Source organism: Corvus moneduloides, chromosome 6 (assembly GCF_009650955.1).
Source record: "Corvus moneduloides isolate bCorMon1 chromosome 6, bCorMon1.pri, whole genome shotgun sequence".
Taxonomy (NCBI): Eukaryota; Metazoa; Chordata; class Aves; order Passeriformes; family Corvidae; genus Corvus; species Corvus moneduloides.
This window is the reverse complement of record NC_045481.1, coordinates 62,136,197-62,154,266: the sequence shown is the minus strand read 5'-3', so window position 1 is coordinate 62,154,266 and position 18,070 is coordinate 62,136,197. Positions and strand designations below refer to the sequence as shown.

The window sequence follows — 18,070 nt, the reverse complement described above, 5'->3', positions numbered from 1 at the left end:
GATGGGATGCTCTGCCCACAAACCACTCAGCATCCCAGCTCTCCTCCTCTGGCACATGTCCTGCCAGAGCAGGGACGTGGCACTGCTGGCAGCTGTGGAAGTGCTCCAGAGGCGGGCCAGGGGCTCCAGGGGTGACTGGTGCAGAGAGAAAAGGCATAAGGATTGCAGCAGGAGGACTTCACAGAGACTGTCTTCTTTTAAAAATGTGCCGGGATTGATGAATACTCCATCAAACAGGGTTTTGATAGGGTCACTGTAAAGAGATGTAGTTAACAGCATGGAGAGACCCCAGCTGTGCTGGAACCAGTGCTCTTTTCTCCCTGAAATGACACTTCTCCACAGACTTGTGTGTGTGGGGAGAGAGCCAGACAGCTCATACCCATGGCATCCAGAGGCAGCTAATAATTCCCTCAGTGGTGGAGGGCAGCATGTTCCACTAACATCTGCAGTAACTGGAAATTTACCCATCCAATTTTCTCGTCTCCCCTAGCCACAAAGGGAGACCACTCCAATTATTTTTCAGACAGAATTAAGGCTGATGTTTACCATTATCTCCCTGGTAACCCTCTCCTCATGACTACATTATGCAACATAATTGTAAAGCCGCCTCAGCTCACTGGGGTTGTTATTAAATGCACTCTGCTGCTTTTTTTTTTTCCCAAGGTCAAGGTTAGTAATTAGGTGGCTGGTATGCTTGGGACAGAGCCTTGTTAGGCAGGAAAAAAATTAGAAGGAATTTAAAGGATGCATCAGGCGTTCCCAAGTGATGAAATTTCGTCAGGGGAAGGCCAGCCAGTGAAGGAGGGTGAATTAGGGGATGTGAAGTGGTCCAGCACACAGGTCTGTGGATGGAACTTGGACAGACTCACGGCATGAAAGGCGTCGGACAAATTTCCACAGGGAATGTGGGAAAGCAAGCGCTGATATTGCAAGCTGAGCTCGAGCTTCTGGAGCGCAGGGGTGAACGTGGCTCCTCTGCGCTGCAGCTTTAATTGGAGCTGGTGGGACAATAGTGAATCGAGCTGTTTGTTTGTCTTCTGGCTGGTTTTTCTCCAAAGGTCCACGGTGCTTGCACATGAAGTGTCAGCACCTTATTGTGCATGGCAGGGGGGCTGGAACGAGATGGTCCTTCAAGGTCCTTTCCAAGCCAAACCACTCCATGATTCTATGATTATACAGCCCCCGGGCCAAGTATTCCTGGGGATTTGCCTGTTCAATGGGATGGGGCAGCCACTCAGCAGGAGTTCTCGCTGTTTCCCTGGTCCATGTGAACTAGGTGACACCAGACTTCCTCGTTAGATCCACCTCCTAATACACTTAATTAGGGAATATTGCTTATTGCACGTTGAACCCTAGAAGGAATTAGGAGCAGAAATAACAAAGTTCCATGAAGAGGACTGATGGGTTCCTGGGACGATGTCAGATTTCCTGGTAATTTTGCTAGTTAGTGCCACGGTTGTTGAATCTACCTGGTGACTCTCCCAGGTGATAACATGAAGGAGTGTGTTGACTAGAGCCTGTAATCTGGAAAAGCTGCTTTTGTAGGGAAACAGCTTGGAAAGGAGCAAAAGATGAAGACCTGCAAGTCTGCAAGGGCCTCCGTGTTGACAAATGCATAATTATATGCATACTACATAGAAATGTGTAAAAATAAAAAAAATATATATAAATACATAAACATATAAATATATAGACATATCTGGGTCTGTGTATATGCACAGGAGAGCCTGAGCTACAGTCTCTGGTTGTCTGTGACTCCCTCTGAAATTTTCCCTGAGGCAATTGCTTTCCCAAGTCGCCGTTTATTTTCTAAACTGGAAGTATTTGTGGGTCCGGCTCAAAGCCCATTTTGGTTCAGATGTGTCTCTCCCTTGACATGAATGGGTTGGGAGGAGATGTTTAATGCCAAAGTCAAAACTCTCCCCAGTGCCCTACTGGGGTCATTCCCATGCATCAGCATAGGCAAGAGTATTTACCACGGAAAAAGGAGGAATTACTTGAAAGGACTGTACTGTAGAGCAGTAGCCTTATGAAAACCATGACAGAGTAATTGGATCTGGCTTGCGTGCAAGGCTGCAAGAGAAAGCAATAAAAGAAGAGGGAGGAAATGGGGAGGGGGAACCTTTCACGTTTTTGCAGTGAAATATCCCTTCATCTGACTGCCTGTAACTTACTTTTCATCATCCCTGATGTGATCTGCAGTTGAAGATTTCTCTGGGCTATAACCACAGTTGCTGGGCTGGGTGGGGGTTTTTTTCTCATCTTTATTGCTTGTGGGAGAAAATAAGGCAAAACAACCCCAAACTTTGCAACTGCTCAGACCTCTTTATGCACCAGGATCCTTATCTAACGTCTGGACCTCACAGTCCCAGGGCAAACCTCACCCTGAGTGTGGTTTTTATTGTTCTGGTTTGCTTTCTTCCAGTTCAAAGGAAGGGTTAAGCCCCAAAAAGAGAAGTGTGTCCTTGGTCAGGAGTCTGTAAGTTCTCTGAGTCACACTTCACCAAAAGCCTCCAAAGCGTGTTCGAGTCAGTGCATGTGGTCGTCACTCAGTGACAACTCCTTATCCTCTCTACCCACCTCTGTCCCCGGGGAGGTTAGAAAATCTGCTAATTAAGAGAATGATGAGGACAGTTCGATATGGAAAAAAAAAGAACCCAACAAAATCAAAACAGCTCCTGTGGAGAGCACACAGACCAGAACAGAACTTACTGGCTGGAAGAAAATTTCCAGATTCATGAAAAGGGAAGAAACACAATTTTTTTTTTTTTTTTTTTTTTGGTCTGTGAATTATGTGGTGCCCTTCATGCCATTAATATGACACTGTGGTGATATGAGTAACTATTGATACAGCATTGATTCTCCAGTGGCACAGTCCCATCTCCTCGGCAGCATCTGGTTTCTACAGAATCATAGAATCACAGAATGGTTTGGCTTGGAAGGGACCTTAGGGATCCTTCAGTTCCAACCTCCAAATTCCTCCTCAAATATTCTGTGTTCTTTAAGAGAGAGACCAAGGCTCTTGTTCTGTGGGGTACAAATTTGTGTTCAAGAAATCCAAATTAACCCAAAATTTCCATTTCTTCAGAGCCTCATCCCAAAGGCTGGCAAGTCAAGGCTTCAGTCCAGTGTGAGGTGGGAAAGAGGAGGGTTCTGGCAAATAGGTGGATTGGAGTGCAGCAGTGCTCCTATCACCAAATGGTGGCTCAGCAGCAGAAGACAGCCCAAATTACAGAAATCCTGATTCCTTTATGTCACCTTTCCTGTTAATTGTTCACCTTTAGTAACGGCCCTGACTTTTCTCTCCCACAGAAAGCACTAACAGAAAATCTAGGCCACTGTCACCGAGATTTAATTCTTCCATCTATGCAGAGACTTCATAAACTGCATTTTTAGGCAACCAGCATTACTGGCTATTGAGGGCAGCAAAGTTAATCTTACTGAACACAGACTTCTCTAAATGAGGGTGACCTGAAATAGCTCAATAGTATCCATAAGCTATAGGGGGGGATAAAGCTGGGATATACCAAAGGAATAAAGGTAGGAACAACCTGAGGCTGGGTGGTGATGACGATACTGTGGCCTTCCAAAACCAAGCTGAAAATAGTCACTGAGTGCAAGAGAGATGTTTCTTTGGAAACAGGCACATTGAGCTGTTTGTTTAGATTACACCACTCATAGAAATGATGCGGCTTTACATTAAATTCCTGTTGAGAAACATCTAGAAAAGTCCAGCTGACTTATTCATGGCCCATTATTCCAAGCCCTGAATGCTAAATGGAGTCTCTAACAGCAGATTTGACCTCAGCCATGCTCCAATAATTAGTCTATAGCGTGATGTTTATTAATAAAAGTTAATTGAAACCAAAACTCATCCCTCAGGATTTTCAATCAATGAACACAGACACACAAAGCCACACTAAAGAGCACTGGAAAATCCAGCTTCACAGAGAAAGAAACAATGGAAAGAAAAGCCCTCACTAAAAATAGTGCTGGTCTTTTTGTGCCTGGGCAGGAAATGGCGGCACCACTAATTCCAGCGCTGAATAACGCTTTGTCTTTGGGAACGTTATTCAGCAGGAGGCAAAAGTAAATCAACAGCCAATTCTGCTGAGGAAAGTAAACATTTGCAGATGGGAAAATTGAGGCAAAGAGGTATTAAGGGACTTGCTCAAGGTGAAGAAAAAGAAGTCCTTCTTGATTACTGGTCATCTCTTCTGGTGGGACAAAAAGCCCTCAGCTGGAAAGGCCAAATTTCACTGTCCAGAGCAAGAGTTTATTATACGTAAACCCAATAAATGAAAATGGAATTGTCCCAAGAAGGTGTATGGATTTGTTCCTCAGAGGTATTTGAAGATGCAGCTCTTGGTCAGCATTCTGAGGACCTTCTTGCTGAGCTTTTTGCTGCAAATCCAGCTTTTTTCCCACTTTTCTTTGCTCACGACTTTGCCTGGCATCTCTCCTTCACAGGACCGAGAGAAAACAAGAAATAATCTCACAGTTTTAATTACCATTACTTTCGATGAGGAGACAGATGGTGCTTGCAGGCCCATGGAGTGATCCCAGCACTATCACGAGTTCTGTGCTTAAAGATCTGACTTCAGCGAGGAAAGTTTGTTCTGGATCTGACTGAAAAAATGAAACCCATGCAAATTGTCCTCTTCAGCTTCTACACTGCACATTGCTCCACTGCTTTTATGCGGAAAAACTCTCTGCAGGTGAATGAATTGACCTGGCAAAGCAGAGAATGATCCTGGTCTGTCCATCAGTGCACGAGTTCAACTATGAATATGAGAAACATCTCATTATCTGCCAGACCTGAGGTGGTCTGAGCAAACCAAGGAATTGCAAAACCTTAAAAATGGTTTTTCCCAATAACCTCTGACCACTGTGTATTGTAAGTCCTCATTTTGATGTTGTTTTTCTAAGGAATTAAGTAATTCCTTATGTACCAATGTTGATGCTTTTGTCCCTCACCAAAACTTTTGAACTCTTTTAGATACACAAAGGGACAGAGGTCTTAAATATATTAATTTCCTGTGAATTTTGGGAAAATAAATAGAAGTGGGGCAGCAGGCCAGTGCATCTGCAGTGTGTGCACAACTTCTGAGACCAGAACATTTACTGGCATTATGGAATTGCTCACATTATTCCATCAGGAGTTTATCAGAATATGAGTACCCCAATCATCAGGGAAATTTTTGCCTTTTATATTTTAAGAGTTTGTATTTTATTAAACCTCGAGACACAGGAGAAACCAAGCTCATAGAAATGTCTTGGGTTTTTTAAAACATGTTTGATGTTCTTCTGCATGTTTTTAAGCCACCTTTAATTCAATTTCTGATTCTTTTTTTAACCAAGCGAAGTTCCTGGCAGATTTTTTTTTTTTTTTTTTTTGTGCAGTCTTGCAATAGTTTAGTTATTCAGTCTTCTGGCAAGATTTACATTTATTTTACTTTGCTGATCACAGGGTAAACACACCAGAAATTAAATAGTCATCATATAATTCAGTCCTGTCTGTGAAAACCTAACAAAAGAGCCTTTTCCTTCAACAGAAATGAGAGTGACTGTCCTGCTGTAATAGCTTAAAATACATTGGAGATAATGTGTTTAAAGAATAAGAAAGATGTGTTCTAATGACCAGTGATAGCTCTAAAGTATTTCAAGAGCTTGGTTCAAAGCCCCTTGAAAGGAATAACAGTCCTTCTGCTGACACTACTAATCTTTGGATCGGGCTCATTAATGTATTGCAGATATTATATCCCCAGCTGCCAAAAAGCTGGAAAAAAAGGAGAATGTAGTCATAAAAATAGACATCAAATACATTTCTCTTCTGGGAATTAATATAGACGCGAAATATTGCTACTACTGCTCTCCGGGGCTTTATTACAGATATTTCTTTGCTGTTTTTAAAGGAATTAACAGGGCAAGCAGTTCATCTCATCCAGAACTCTGCCTCCAGCAAGGGCCAGTGTCTAACGCCACAGAGACTGGCAAAGGCTCGGGTTGCTGCAATAGTTTTCACTCCGGCGCTGTAAATCAGTCCTTTCCGGGATGTGCTGTGCCGATGGAGGGAAGGAAGGGCGGGAGGGAAAACAGACATATTCAGGCAAGACTTTCCCCATCTTTAGCCTCTCTTGGATTAATTACAGATCGATACTTGGTACTCGCCGGCTTTTATAGCTCATTAGCATCACACGGTGTCAGGGTGTAAATTTGTTACACAGCTTGCCAAGAACCGGGGGGTGTCTGGAAGCAAATGCTCGCTCGGGGCTATAAATGAGACACAACTGAGCTGACCGGTTTGAGCTCTGGGCGGACAAATAATGCTTGGGATCTTTACCTGTGGCTCTCCAAGTGCCGTACAAACCCATGTGTGCGTGTGGGCATGTGCGTGCTCATGTCAGAGAGGGAGAGGGCGAGGAGAGGGATGGTGAGTGCGGCTCCTGTGTGCAGTTGAGAAGGCGGCACAATCCGGAACCAGGCGCTTATTTTTTTTCAGCCCTTGGGATCATTCTCAGGTCGCCCACCTGCCTGCCCACAGAGACAGCGTTAGTAAGGAATTAATAACGTGAGAACGCCTCGGCAGCCCCCAGCCCTGGCTCTGGGGAGCCCCGCTCTGTCTCTTTAAGGAACCCAGCGAGTCGTGATGCTGCTGTTTGTATTGCCGAATCCCCAGGAGTGCAGTTAAGAAACGGGCAGCTGTCTCTTTAAGTGTGATTTCCTTCTATTGTATTTGAATCGTGATCAGGAAAAAGGAAATGAAACCAGAGAGCCGGGGCTGAGCCACGGAGTAATAATAATCCCGGGGACGCGGCTGCCGCCGCTCGCAGCGCTGCCGCCCGGGCGCGGAGCGTGTGCGGAGCTGCCCGCGCAGAGCCGCTGAGCGCCGGGCGCGGAGCCGCGGTGGCGGCCGCGGCCGCCGCCCCCCGCCCGCCGCGGGAGCGGCCCCGCCGGCCGGGGCGCGGGGGGAGCGCGGCGGGGATGGGAGGTCAGCGCCGGGGGGGCCGTGCGGGGCCGGGGGGGGCCGTGCGGGGCCGGAGCGCAGCCCCAGCCCCTGTGTCTCTCTCTCTGTCTCGGTGCTGCAGGAGGAAATCCTGTGAATGTCATCGCGGGGCGGCGGGGCAGCGCGGCTGGCGACAAGGCTCCGCGAGCAGACAGCCTCTGCGGGGGCGGCGGGGGCAGAGCCCACCACCGGCACGCCACAAAGGAACCGGCCCTGCCAATGTCATCGGCCATCGAGAGGAAAAGCCTCGATCCTTCCGAGTAAGTGCGCGCTTTTTCTCCGCGGCGACCCCGCTCGCCATCGTCCCCGCTCGCCTCCCGGTGCCACCCGTCCCCCCCGACGGAGCCGCCGCCGGCATTGTGTGCCCGGCAGCCCCGGAGGGCTTCGGCGGCAGCCCCCGCCGCTCCGAGCCCCCTTCCCTCGCACCGGGGACACCTGGCTGCCCCGGCCCCGCGGGGCTGACCGTGTGGGGGAGCTTGGGGAGAACCCCCCAAGTTGTGGGAAGGAGCAGCCGGGAGCAGAGAGGCGCAATTACCCCCGGGCAGGGCATCTCCCACTCGCTCATCCCACCGCGGGGTGGTGGGGATGCTCGGCGAGAGAGAGAGCATCCCGCTTCCCAAGCTTGAAGGTTTTCCATCCCGAGGGACCCTCTGTACCCCATCCCCGATCTGCCCAACTCGCTGCAGCCGATCAGTGAAAGGTCAGGACTGTTGTCTGCGGGTGCCCAACTTCCACGTTTTCATAACGCAACTTCCAAGAGCTCGCAGAAAGCTTTGGTGGGGGCTGGGTGTTCTGCTAAGGGCATGTAGACCGACTTGATGGACGGGGTGTAGAAGATGAGAATTTCCCTCCCTGGATTTCCCACTCAGGGAAGGGACCGGCTCCCGTGCCCAGATCCAGGCTCTCTCCCGGGCTGTGCTCCCGCTGTCCCGCTGGCTGTGCTGCACACCCAGGGATGGTAGCTCAGCACGGAGCCAGGGTCACTTCAGCCCCGTACGTGCTAATTAACTGCACTTAGGCTTGTCTGGGATGGCGATAAGAGAGAAGAAAAAAGAAATAAATTATAAAATCTCCGTTTCCAGATAACGCTTAAAACATCGCTCTCAGTAAATTGAGTCATTCGTGGTTTGTTTCCTGTGAGATACTAAAAATGCCATCGCTTGGAGCCCGGAGCGAGCACATGGGAACTGCTGCTTTTGGGCATTAAATCACTTCATTCCATGATGTTTTACATGGTACATTTTCTTTTATGCTGTTTTTTAAGAAACGCTAATCCCAGCTCCTAATGATGTCCAGCTTTCAACTACAAAGTTTTTTTAAATCTTTATTTATTTACCTGCCGTGTGTTCTGGTGGCTTAAGTGCTGGCTTAGAAATCCACAGACATCAAAAGCCTAATGCATAAACCAGGAATGCTGTTCTGCATAAACATCCGTTGGGCTGTTCCGGAGCTTAGGGCTCTCAGAGAAACCTGGCTTGGGATTCCCAAACACCCCTCAGATGAAATATTTTGGGGTACGCTCCAGAGTTTCAAATAATGGATAATAAAGGATAATGATGTGTGCTTCCTTCAGCTGGAAAGCTCTCAGAAGTTGTCAGCGTGGAGCCCACGTGTTAGGAAAGGGAGTACGCGGCCCAAAAGGATAAATTTGGAAAAAGTAGGGCCTAATCATGAGTTCCCCGTGATTTTAATGAAAACTCACAGGATGGAGAGCTGGCAGGACAGGGGTGTTACGACATAACTTGCAGGGCCCAGCAGTTTAAACTTAGAAGGGAGAAACCAGAGCAGAATATAACCAGATAATATCTCAGGGCTCAGCTTGCCTAAATAAAAACTGCAGGATCACTTTCTCAGCCCAGAAGTTCTTGACCAGAGGTCGTTCCTCCCTGCTGAAGAAGGTAATCTTTGCCCAGAAAACTGCTGATCCAGTAAATAAGCAGGAGTAATACAATTTTTTTCCTGTTGCCTGCTGGAAACTGGGAGCAGAGCTTCTTCATCAGTGTAGGTCTCCTCTGCCCCCACCAGCCCAGGGGAGGACAGACCAATGACAGAAGCAAATTGCTTGGGGACTCTGTGCTGGAGCACTGATCCAATAATATGAAAAAATTTGGGGTCCACTCTACTAGCCACAGGTTTGAAATGAAATGAAGCAAGTGCTTAAGGGATGGATCCAGTAGATTTTTTTGATTGACTTCTCTGGGGTTTGGGTGAAGCCCAATACATTGCAAAACTGGGTTCAGGCACCATTGTTTTAATCGTTTGCTTTCTTTTTTTTTTTTTTTTTTGTAAAAAAAGACACATTACCCCAAAAGACACAGAAGTCCTTAAGAGCATAGCTTTGAAGAAAATTCTCACTTCTTTTATTAGAATTATCCTAGATCTCCAAGCTTTTTAGAAAAAGGAGCAACATAAGGTGCATAGAGTCAGTGCTAATATCACAATAAAGATTTGTGCCTCCTTTCACTCATGGATGTGTAAATCCCAGACAATTGAGGGATGTTGGCATAGACCCATCCCAGGGGATTCATGTCCTTGGCTAAGGGAAAAAAGAAACCCTGCAGCAACATGAGGTAAAATTTTGGCTTTATTAAAACCAGCAGCGAAACTTAAACCAGTCGGGCAACAGAATCAACTGTTGTATTTATTCATTTCGTGCTGTTCTGAGAAGTGACGCCCTCAAACTTCGTCTCCAAATTTCCGTTTCCCAACGGAAAGTGTGAAATCCCTTGGGTGCCTTTCTTAGTCCTGGTGCAAATGAGCAAAAACAAGGACACAATCCCTGTCCTAACCTGTCCGACCTTGCGATTTGTTTTGCTTTTCCTTCTCCTTCCTGCGCGGACGCTCTTGGAGTGGCTTTCCCTCGCCCAGCGGTTGTCTCATTCCCGCAGGGAGCCGGTGGATGAGGTGCTGCAGATCCCCCCGTCGCTGCTGACATGCGGGGGGTGCCAGCAGAACATCGGGGACCGCTATTTCCTGAAGGCCATCGACCAGTACTGGCACGAGGACTGCCTCAGCTGCGACCTGTGCGGCTGCCGGCTCGGCGAGGTGGGCAGGCGCCTCTACTACAAACTGGGCAGGAAGCTCTGCAGGAGGGACTATCTCAGGTAGGCATCCCCCTCCTCACACCCCCGCCCCCCTCCTTCCCATCGTTTACTGACTACAGCTAGGAATAAGGAATTCATTTGGAATGGCTCTCAAAGCCTGGCAGCAGTCACGGGTGTAACAGCATCTGCAAGCTCAGGTTTGCAGTATGGGCTCCTGTCGTGGAATCCCTGAATTGTTTGGGTTGGAAAGGGACCTTACAGCTCCTCTTGTTTCAGCCCCCCTGCAACAGGCAGGGACACCTTCCACTATTGGGAATTGGTTGCTCCAATTCCCCTCCAACCTGGCCTTCCAGGGATGGGGCATCTGCAGCTTCTCTGGGCAACCTGTGCCAGGGCCTCACCTCAGGGAAGAATTCCTTCCCAATATCCCAACTAAACACCCCCTCTGTCACTTTAAAGCCATTCCCCCTTGTCCTGTCCCTCCATTTCTTGTCCAAAGTCTCTCTCCAGCTCTCCTGGAACCCCTTTAGGTACTGGAAGGGGCTCTAAGGTCTCCCCGGAGCCTTCTCCAGGGTGCACAGCCCCACCTTCCTCAGCCCATCCTTGTATTTTTGGGATTCATATGCAGATGCTTTATAGTATTGCTGGGATTCTTCAGTAAGTGATGGATAAAACTAGAGATTATCTGTGCTGGTTAGATAAACAACTTAGAGTTGTTTATAGCTAAATCTTTAAAAAATTGGGGGGGAAAAAAGCATTTTTAATGGAAATGAAAGCAGTGCTAACATGTTGTGGACAAAGCAGAATTATTTGTTAATGTGAAGGATATCGAAAGAACTCCTAGGACTCAGAGTTGTTGGCATCTGTCGTTCTGCACAGACCTAACCCCATAGCTCCAGGTGAACCATGCAGGGTCAGTGTGGCATTCTGGCAAGCAGAAACTGGGAAAAGGGGCTGAATTCCAGCAGTCTCCCACTGAGCTGGCAATGAACTGGTTCCCCTGAATGGTTTTAAGGAGTTCTGTGCTTCTCCCAGCATTGCCATGGAGCTGAAAGGTGTTTAAATCCAGGTTAAGAGGTGAAAGATCATTTGGGTTTTTAGCATTCTTAAGCCTGGTGCTGAATAAGCAAGAATTTGCACATTTTGCAGAACCAGATCCTACAAATACACTTGTTACGGGTGTTTTCATCAGTAACTCTCTGCCTGCCTGTTTTGCCAAAGTTTGTAAGTAAGGGACTAATTGGAGACTAAGATATTTCACAAAAATTGATAACAAAGGATCTTTACATTCCTGGTTAAAATGTATTGATCTTTGCTGTGCTGGTTGTGTTCCATTTCTTCTCATGGATCCCTAATGTATCAGGGAGGTTTGTGGAACAGAATAATGATATTTGGTATTTTTCCAGCCTTTTTACTGAAGGCTAACTTACCTGCCAATAAAAACTAAACCAAAATCTCAGTGGACTTCCTAATTATGCTGTCCCTGAACTTTGCTGATGGGAATTTTGCCGAGCAGAAATTAAGAACTGAGTTCTGCTAATGGGACCACTTGTAAATCCAGCAACGATCCGGTGTTAATTACACTTCCCAGATACTTTTCATCTTAAAATGGAAGCAACAGGAAATATAGCAATACAGTTAATGCATTTTCTTCCAGTGAAATCCAACGGTTTTATTTATTTAATAATGCAACAGATAATATCTTCCCTCATTAATGAAAAATTTGGCAACCATTGTGTAACCTTAGCATTACTTTCCCTGGGCAGAAGTAAACACTGACATCTCCTGGTAGACAAAAGGAATTATGTCCTTTCTCCTTGAAGGTCTCTTAATTTACCAGACATCCTTTTTCCAGTTCAGAAGATGATGTAAATCAGGCCCAGCACATGCAGGAGACGTGTGGGAGGTGGAAAAACTCTTTCTAGAATTAGTATGGAAGTTCAGAAGTCAAACTCAATGGGTGTGTACACTGAACACATCACCTGTAGCATTCCTCCCTTTTAAGAAAAAAATACCAATATATTCATGCTTCTTTATTACTGACTTGACTTAAACTCTGCAGAGCATTCATTAGAGGCTCCTTTTCATGGACAGTATCATGAGGCCCTCAGGAGGGTTTCTCCATGTGGATTAAAGAGCAGTCCACATCATAAAACTGTTTGGGCTAGCATAGGTATCTAGGAGGTCTTAGAATGTGTCCTTCTGAAACCCATCAGGAGCGGCTTCATGGATCAGGAATGCCTTCATGGATATAGAAATGATTGAAGGCATTTCCAGTGTGGAGGCACAGACAAAAGGCAGGAGAGCCTTAGACCATGACTTGTCTCAACTCCTTCCCATAAACTACAGAGCAACAGCTTAAGAAAGGCAAAAATGATCAACAAAAGGTAATTTCTGTTGATCACAGAAGTGGAAGTGTTAGTATGGCACAACTTCAGGCAGTGCTCTGGGGAACCTTTGTTCCTCCAGTTCAGGATAAGGTCACTGATCAGAGAAGTCAATTATATTGATAGATTTGAGTAGATTTAGATTGGATATTAAGGAAGAAATCTTTCCCTGTGAGGATGGTGAGGCCCTGGCACAGGTTGCTCAGAGAAACTGTGGCTGCCCTATTCCTGGAAATGTTCAAGGCCAGGTTGGATGGGGCTTGCAACCACCTGGGATGGTGGAAGGCGTCCCTGCCCGTGGCAGGGGGTGGAACTGGATGGACTTTAAATTTCCCTCCAACCCATTCTGTGATTTTATCCAAGGTGAAGACCTTGGATTTTCTGTTTCAATTTTGGTTGTTGCAAAGTTTCCAGTTCTGCTTGGCAGCTTTCCATGTGAACTCCCTCTAACTCAGCACTGGTCCTAATGGATCAAGGATGCTGTGCTCTCGTTTTGATTCGGTTTTCCCTCTCTGCCTGTCATTCCAGGCTCTTTGGCCAGGACGGGCTGTGCGCCTCCTGTGAGAAGCGGATCCGGGCCTACGAGATGACCATGCGGGTGAAGGACAAGGTGTATCACCTTGAGTGCTTCAAGTGCGCCGCCTGCCAGAAGCACTTCTGTGTGGGGGACAGGTACCTCCTCATCAACTCGGACATAGTGTGCGAGCAGGACATCTACGAGTGGACTAAGATCAACGGCATGATCTAGCGTGGACGTGCCTGGCGGTCTGTGACAGACACCTCCCGGGCCCAGCTGCACCGAGGACGTCATCCCTTGAGCTGTGGGCTTTGGAACAGGGGGGAAACACCACGCAGTCAGCCCTTGGCAGGCAGTGCTCCGTAGAATGTAAACTACACCCAGGTGAAGGAGGGAGAGCAAAGCAATAGTAGCTAGACTGACTTGTGTTCACAGTACGGACAGTAACTGACATCAGCTGGCAGTCGGGGACAGACACAGCACCATAACCCATCCTCCCAACTGGAACAGAGTAGGGACTTCTGTAAAGAGATGTTATGACGTTGTCACCTGCAGACTAGGATTGTGCAATTCGGTTTTCTTTTTGTCTTGTTTTAATTACTGAGCTTAGATGACAAGCTCCCACAGTAGGCGTGACGAGGAATGCTGGAAGGAAGGAGCCATCCCTCACGTGGTCATTCCATATGGCCTCACGCTTTGGGTGGGAGAGGAAGCAGCAGAAGGGTGGGGGTTATTTTTGCATGGAATTTTTCTTTTTCCTTTGAGAATGAACAGTGCATCCTCTAGTCCCAAACTCTTCTTTTAAAAACCCTGCTGAATAGTTGTTTTCGGGCACTGCTGTCTCAAGATGAGATGTTCCCCAGATCATTTATATACAAATATAAATCTAAAGAGTTGTTCAACTATTTTATTAACTTAGATTATATCAATAAAATATTTGTTGTGTGTAGTAAGACTCTGCAGCTTTAATAAAAATAATGAAAGATTTGACTGTTGTTCTTTCTCTTTTTTTTGAGTTGTGCTGGGTTTTTTGTATTATTAATTTTACTTTTTTTATCTACACCTGGATCCACTTCAGGTTGTTTCAAAGCACAAATGTGAGAACACTGAGGGCTCAGTAAATCCTGTGCTCTTCACGCTAAGAAATTAGATTGTGCTGTAGGACAAATTAGTGTTGTGTGACACTAAGGCTCCTTGGTGTTTATAAGAATGTTTTGAGGCTGGTTCTGGGTGTTTTGCAACAGATTGAGTCTGTCTGATCTTGGGAATCGTGTAAGACTTGTGTCTTTTAGAAAGGTAGCTCATCCTGATTTTGCTCTGGATTATGGAATCCAGGATAATATCAGGAGAGCCAATAAATGTATTTAGAAATAATTCATTTCAGTCATCTTTAAGGTCCCTTCCAAACCAAACCATTCTATTATATCACATTCTCTCCAACTTATTTTTCCTGAGGTGAATAGTCTAAGTTTCTTCTTTCCTGAAAGCTGTTTCATGCCTCTGATAAACTCTTATTTCTCATCTCTGGTTCTACATTATTCTTTCCGAGAGTGGGACTAGAACCGCAAGTTGTGTTGAAAGGCACTAAAAGCTTTTCCCACAACTGACCAAGTCTGGCACCCACGCAGAAGGTGCTTGGCAGGTCCATTCGCTCCATCACTACTGACACATCAGGAATAGCATCAAAACCTATGCATATCTACTTGACTACTCTCAATAAACTTGTCACCCAGGGGATGTCCCATCCACTGATCAGTGACAATGTTCTGCATTTTACAATGGATATTCTGAGAGCTCTTTTCTTGCTTTTGTTGTCACAAGTAGAGCTGGGGACAAAGCCTTTAAATCTTGTTACCAGTGAAACTGGAAACTACACTTAACAAGACCATGCTTGGAAAGCATAGTTTGAGGGTGATGATATTTAGCTGTTTTCCAGTGATATGCTGACCTCTGGAGGCCACAGGCAGCTGGTTATCATTACAATTATTAGCCTAAACTCCTGCCAGCAGAGGCACAAGGGAAACACAGCTATCAGCTCTCTTCATTCACAGTGGCTCCTTGCAAATATTCGGTCCAGCTAGAAACAAAGCCTAAAATAATTAATGAGTTCATTTACACAGCTTGGTGGGTGTGCCCAGGATGCTGAGCTAGGGTGGAGGTGCACAATGGTCCTTCAGGTTGTGTCACACATACACACAGTGTGAGCAGTAACAGGGCTGATTTTCATGATTCCACCACACAGGAAACTTTGACTGTAAATTTAATGCAGGGGGCATCATTCACAACTGGGCCGAGATCAGGGAAGAGTGTCAATAGTTCAGGGAGACCTTGTAGTTTTGCACTACGTAGACCAAGACTTGTGTTTTGTTCTCACCTCAGAAAGTGACTTTTGGCAAGGCAGCTCAATATTTTGCTTTTCATTTACCCACCTATAGAATGGAGATGTTCTCACTTATTCCATAAAACTTCCTAATGCAAACGCACTCATTATTTTGTGTAAGGTCTAGTTTACACAGGGCAATGCATTTTTAGACCTACTTGTAAAAGGAGGGTCCACAGTGGGGATCATTTTTTTTATAAGACCACCAGTTTTATTCAGTCTGTGTAACTTCAGGAAGAGCTTAAGCTGAACTGGAAAGTGCCAGAAGAACCTCCACTTGAGCAGCAGTATTGCTCTACCCAAACAATTATACCAGTCTGTTGCTGGACTTTTCCCTGACAGATTCCCAACGCTTGCTCTCTGAGTCCAGGAGGAGAGAGAGCAGATTTCTCTTGGAATTAGCGTAAGCAACACTTTACCTCATCTCAGTTATGTTCCTCCCAGTAAGGATGCTCTCCTGGAACAACAAGAAAATAAAATGTTCCAAAAACAACCGCAGAAATGAAAGCAAAGCTGATTTAAAGTCCTAAGCAAAAAGCACAAAAATCTGAATATGACCTCATCACTGATACTCAAATGTGTCGTCCTTTCCGTGTTTTCACTATCAGCAGTATTTTAAAAGGCGTATCATCCGTCAAGACTCCCCTTCTTTGTCCCCATTATTCAGTGTCATGGCAGGAAGATGAGAGCATTACCATCGATATCACTTTTTAAATTCCCTGCCCTTGAATAAGGGCAATAAGAGCCCTGCATAATAGAGTTTTCAGTGGAGAGAGTAAATGGGAATCGGTTGTTAATTCAATACAGGATCCAGAAGCCGTCTCTCCCTTCTCTTTTCTCAAGGTAATACTCTGCCTCCAATTGTCATTATAGCCGAGAATGAAATTATTTGAATTCTGGACACATCAGCACAAAACCCAAGACTCCCTGCCAATTTCGTTGCCTGCTTGGAAGAGAACATCAGAGAGCATCACTCATTTATACGACTGCCAGCCTGAGACTGTAAATTCAGAAAACAAGGAGGCCTCAGGTGCTGCACTTTAACAGGTCTTTCTGCTCCTGAATCACCCCCCCTTTGGCACCCCCATCACACACAAGGTAACATTTTATCTCTGAAAGGCAAAGCTTTCAAGCATCTGCCAGAGCACACGCTCTGTACGGCCTGAATGTGAATTGAAAATGAGACTATTACGTTTATTAATTGGTATCAGTGACTTAAGGCTTTGAAGGAGATTCATGGCACTCGGGAAAATAATCTATAAAGATTTTTGTTGCTCTAAAAAGACAGTGCAGCATCAGCTTATTTCACTTGCAGCAGGTTCATCTCTTTTATGGAGCACATACTGCACTGCAGGCAAAGGGAATTTTAATGGACACTGGAAAAAATTATCTATTCCACTGTCCCACAACAACTAAAAAAAACATGAAAAGACACAGAACAGAGAGATCGGGATACGATATCGCAAAACATTTAAGGCACTATAATTAAATTAAGATTCAGAAGTCTGTCAGTGAGATGATGAAGATTAAACTGGCAGAAAGTTGAACCGTGTTTGAAGCAACTTGTTCCCTCCTGCTGAGGGTTGCTTTGTACCAGGCTAATGAGAAGGCACATCTCGGAAAGGTTCCTAACACACCAGCAGATCTCTGATGGTAATTAATCAATGTGGTTTGCAGGAGCATACATCACGTGCCATTTTCAAGTGCCTTGCAAGCATTAATTAATGTGTTATTGTATTTCTTGCTCCCATTTTAAGCCACAAGCCCTGCCCCAGAGCAAGCCATGCATGACAAATTTCGATTTTTTAAAGATTTTCAGGGAAGAGATTTTTCTTTTTTTAATGAAAAAATTGAGTGCACTTTTCACTAAGTGCTCTGTGATCACCTCTGCTCTGTATCTGGCATATTCTGGTTACATTTACAGCTGGGCATAAGGCAGAAAAACCTGTAACCAAGGGGGAACGGGCTGCAAGAAGGTTGATTCCTGTGGAGGTGCTGGAACTGGAGGAAAGGCAACAAGGAATGTTGCAACAGGAGCGACTAGGGTGATGGAAAGCTGTTGCTTTGCAGTGTTGAGAGAGAAATAACTTTTGAAAGCCATGACCCAAAAGAAATAACTCCTTCTGTAGTCCAGTAGCTCTGTACCAGCTACATTTCATGTGATTCCTGAGATGTTTCCTCTTCAGGTCTGCAACTTCTTGGGTTGGTTGGTAAAAATTCGTAGGGTTTTGGTTTTCTCCCCTCCTCAGATGTGTCTTGCATCTTGTCTCAGGCAACTTCACCAATGTATTTCATAACAGCTGTGAGCTGGTTTTGGGATACAGAAATGCTTTACTTATTTACTTGTATTTTAAAGAAACAATCCCAATAAAGTGAAATTCTCCTTCAGTAAGGCAGGTAGTCTTCAGTCTGGCATGGTGACAGCTCCCCGAACTGGTGCTTACCATGTTGCTATCTCATGAAAAAGACCCAAGACCTGCAATCATCAACCTAAAGATGCTTTGCAACGCCGGGAAACTCTTGGTGGGCTCTAAGATAAGGCTCCATCACAATGTGGCTGTGATTTTTTGCAGTCCATGGCTGTGAGCAAGCGCCAAACGAGCCGTGATGCAGCCACCCTGGAATTCTTGGAGCTGGCCCAGCAGCGAGTGTGACCCAACATGCACGAGAAGCGTGCTGTCCAGCTGATAAGGAAATGTGCATCAGCAAATACGGCTTGTTTATCCGGTCAAAACT

The 18,070-nt window shown here is 45.8% G+C and overlaps 1 protein-coding gene across 2 annotated transcripts; it reads left to right on the top strand.

Moving 5' to 3' along the window:
* The first annotated feature begins 6,634 nt into the window (after window positions 1-6,634).
* On the top strand, window positions 6,635-13,944 carry LMO2 (LIM domain only 2). 2 transcript variants are annotated; one of them, XM_032112822.1, is made up of 4 exons: window positions 6,635-6,686; window positions 7,089-7,266; window positions 9,895-10,110; window positions 12,966-13,944. In XM_032112822.1, the coding sequence occupies exons 1-4, from the start codon at window positions 6,650-6,652 to the stop codon at window positions 13,183-13,185; spliced, it is 651 nt and encodes a 216-aa protein (XP_031968713.1). In that variant the 5' UTR covers window positions 6,635-6,649; the 3' UTR covers window positions 13,186-13,944. The 2 variants fall into 2 exon arrangements, with proteins under 2 accessions (XP_031968713.1, XP_031968714.1); XM_032112823.1 differs by lacking the exon at window positions 6,635-6,686 and adding an exon at window positions 6,798-6,991.
* The last annotated feature ends 4,126 nt before the right edge of the window (window positions 13,945-18,070 follow it).

Excerpts from the sequence above, each read along its gene's own strand:
- LMO2 (XM_032112822.1), top strand. The coding sequence starts at position 6,650 with ATGCTGCTGTTTGTATTGCCGAATCCCCAGGAGTGCA. Across the intron at positions 7,267-9,894 it reads AAAAGCCTCGATCCTTCCGA|GGAGCCGGTGGATGAGGTGC; the intron begins GTAAGTGCGCGC and ends TCATTCCCGCAG. Across the intron at positions 10,111-12,965 it reads TGCAGGAGGGACTATCTCAG|GCTCTTTGGCCAGGACGGGC; the intron begins GTAGGCATCCCC and ends CTGTCATTCCAG.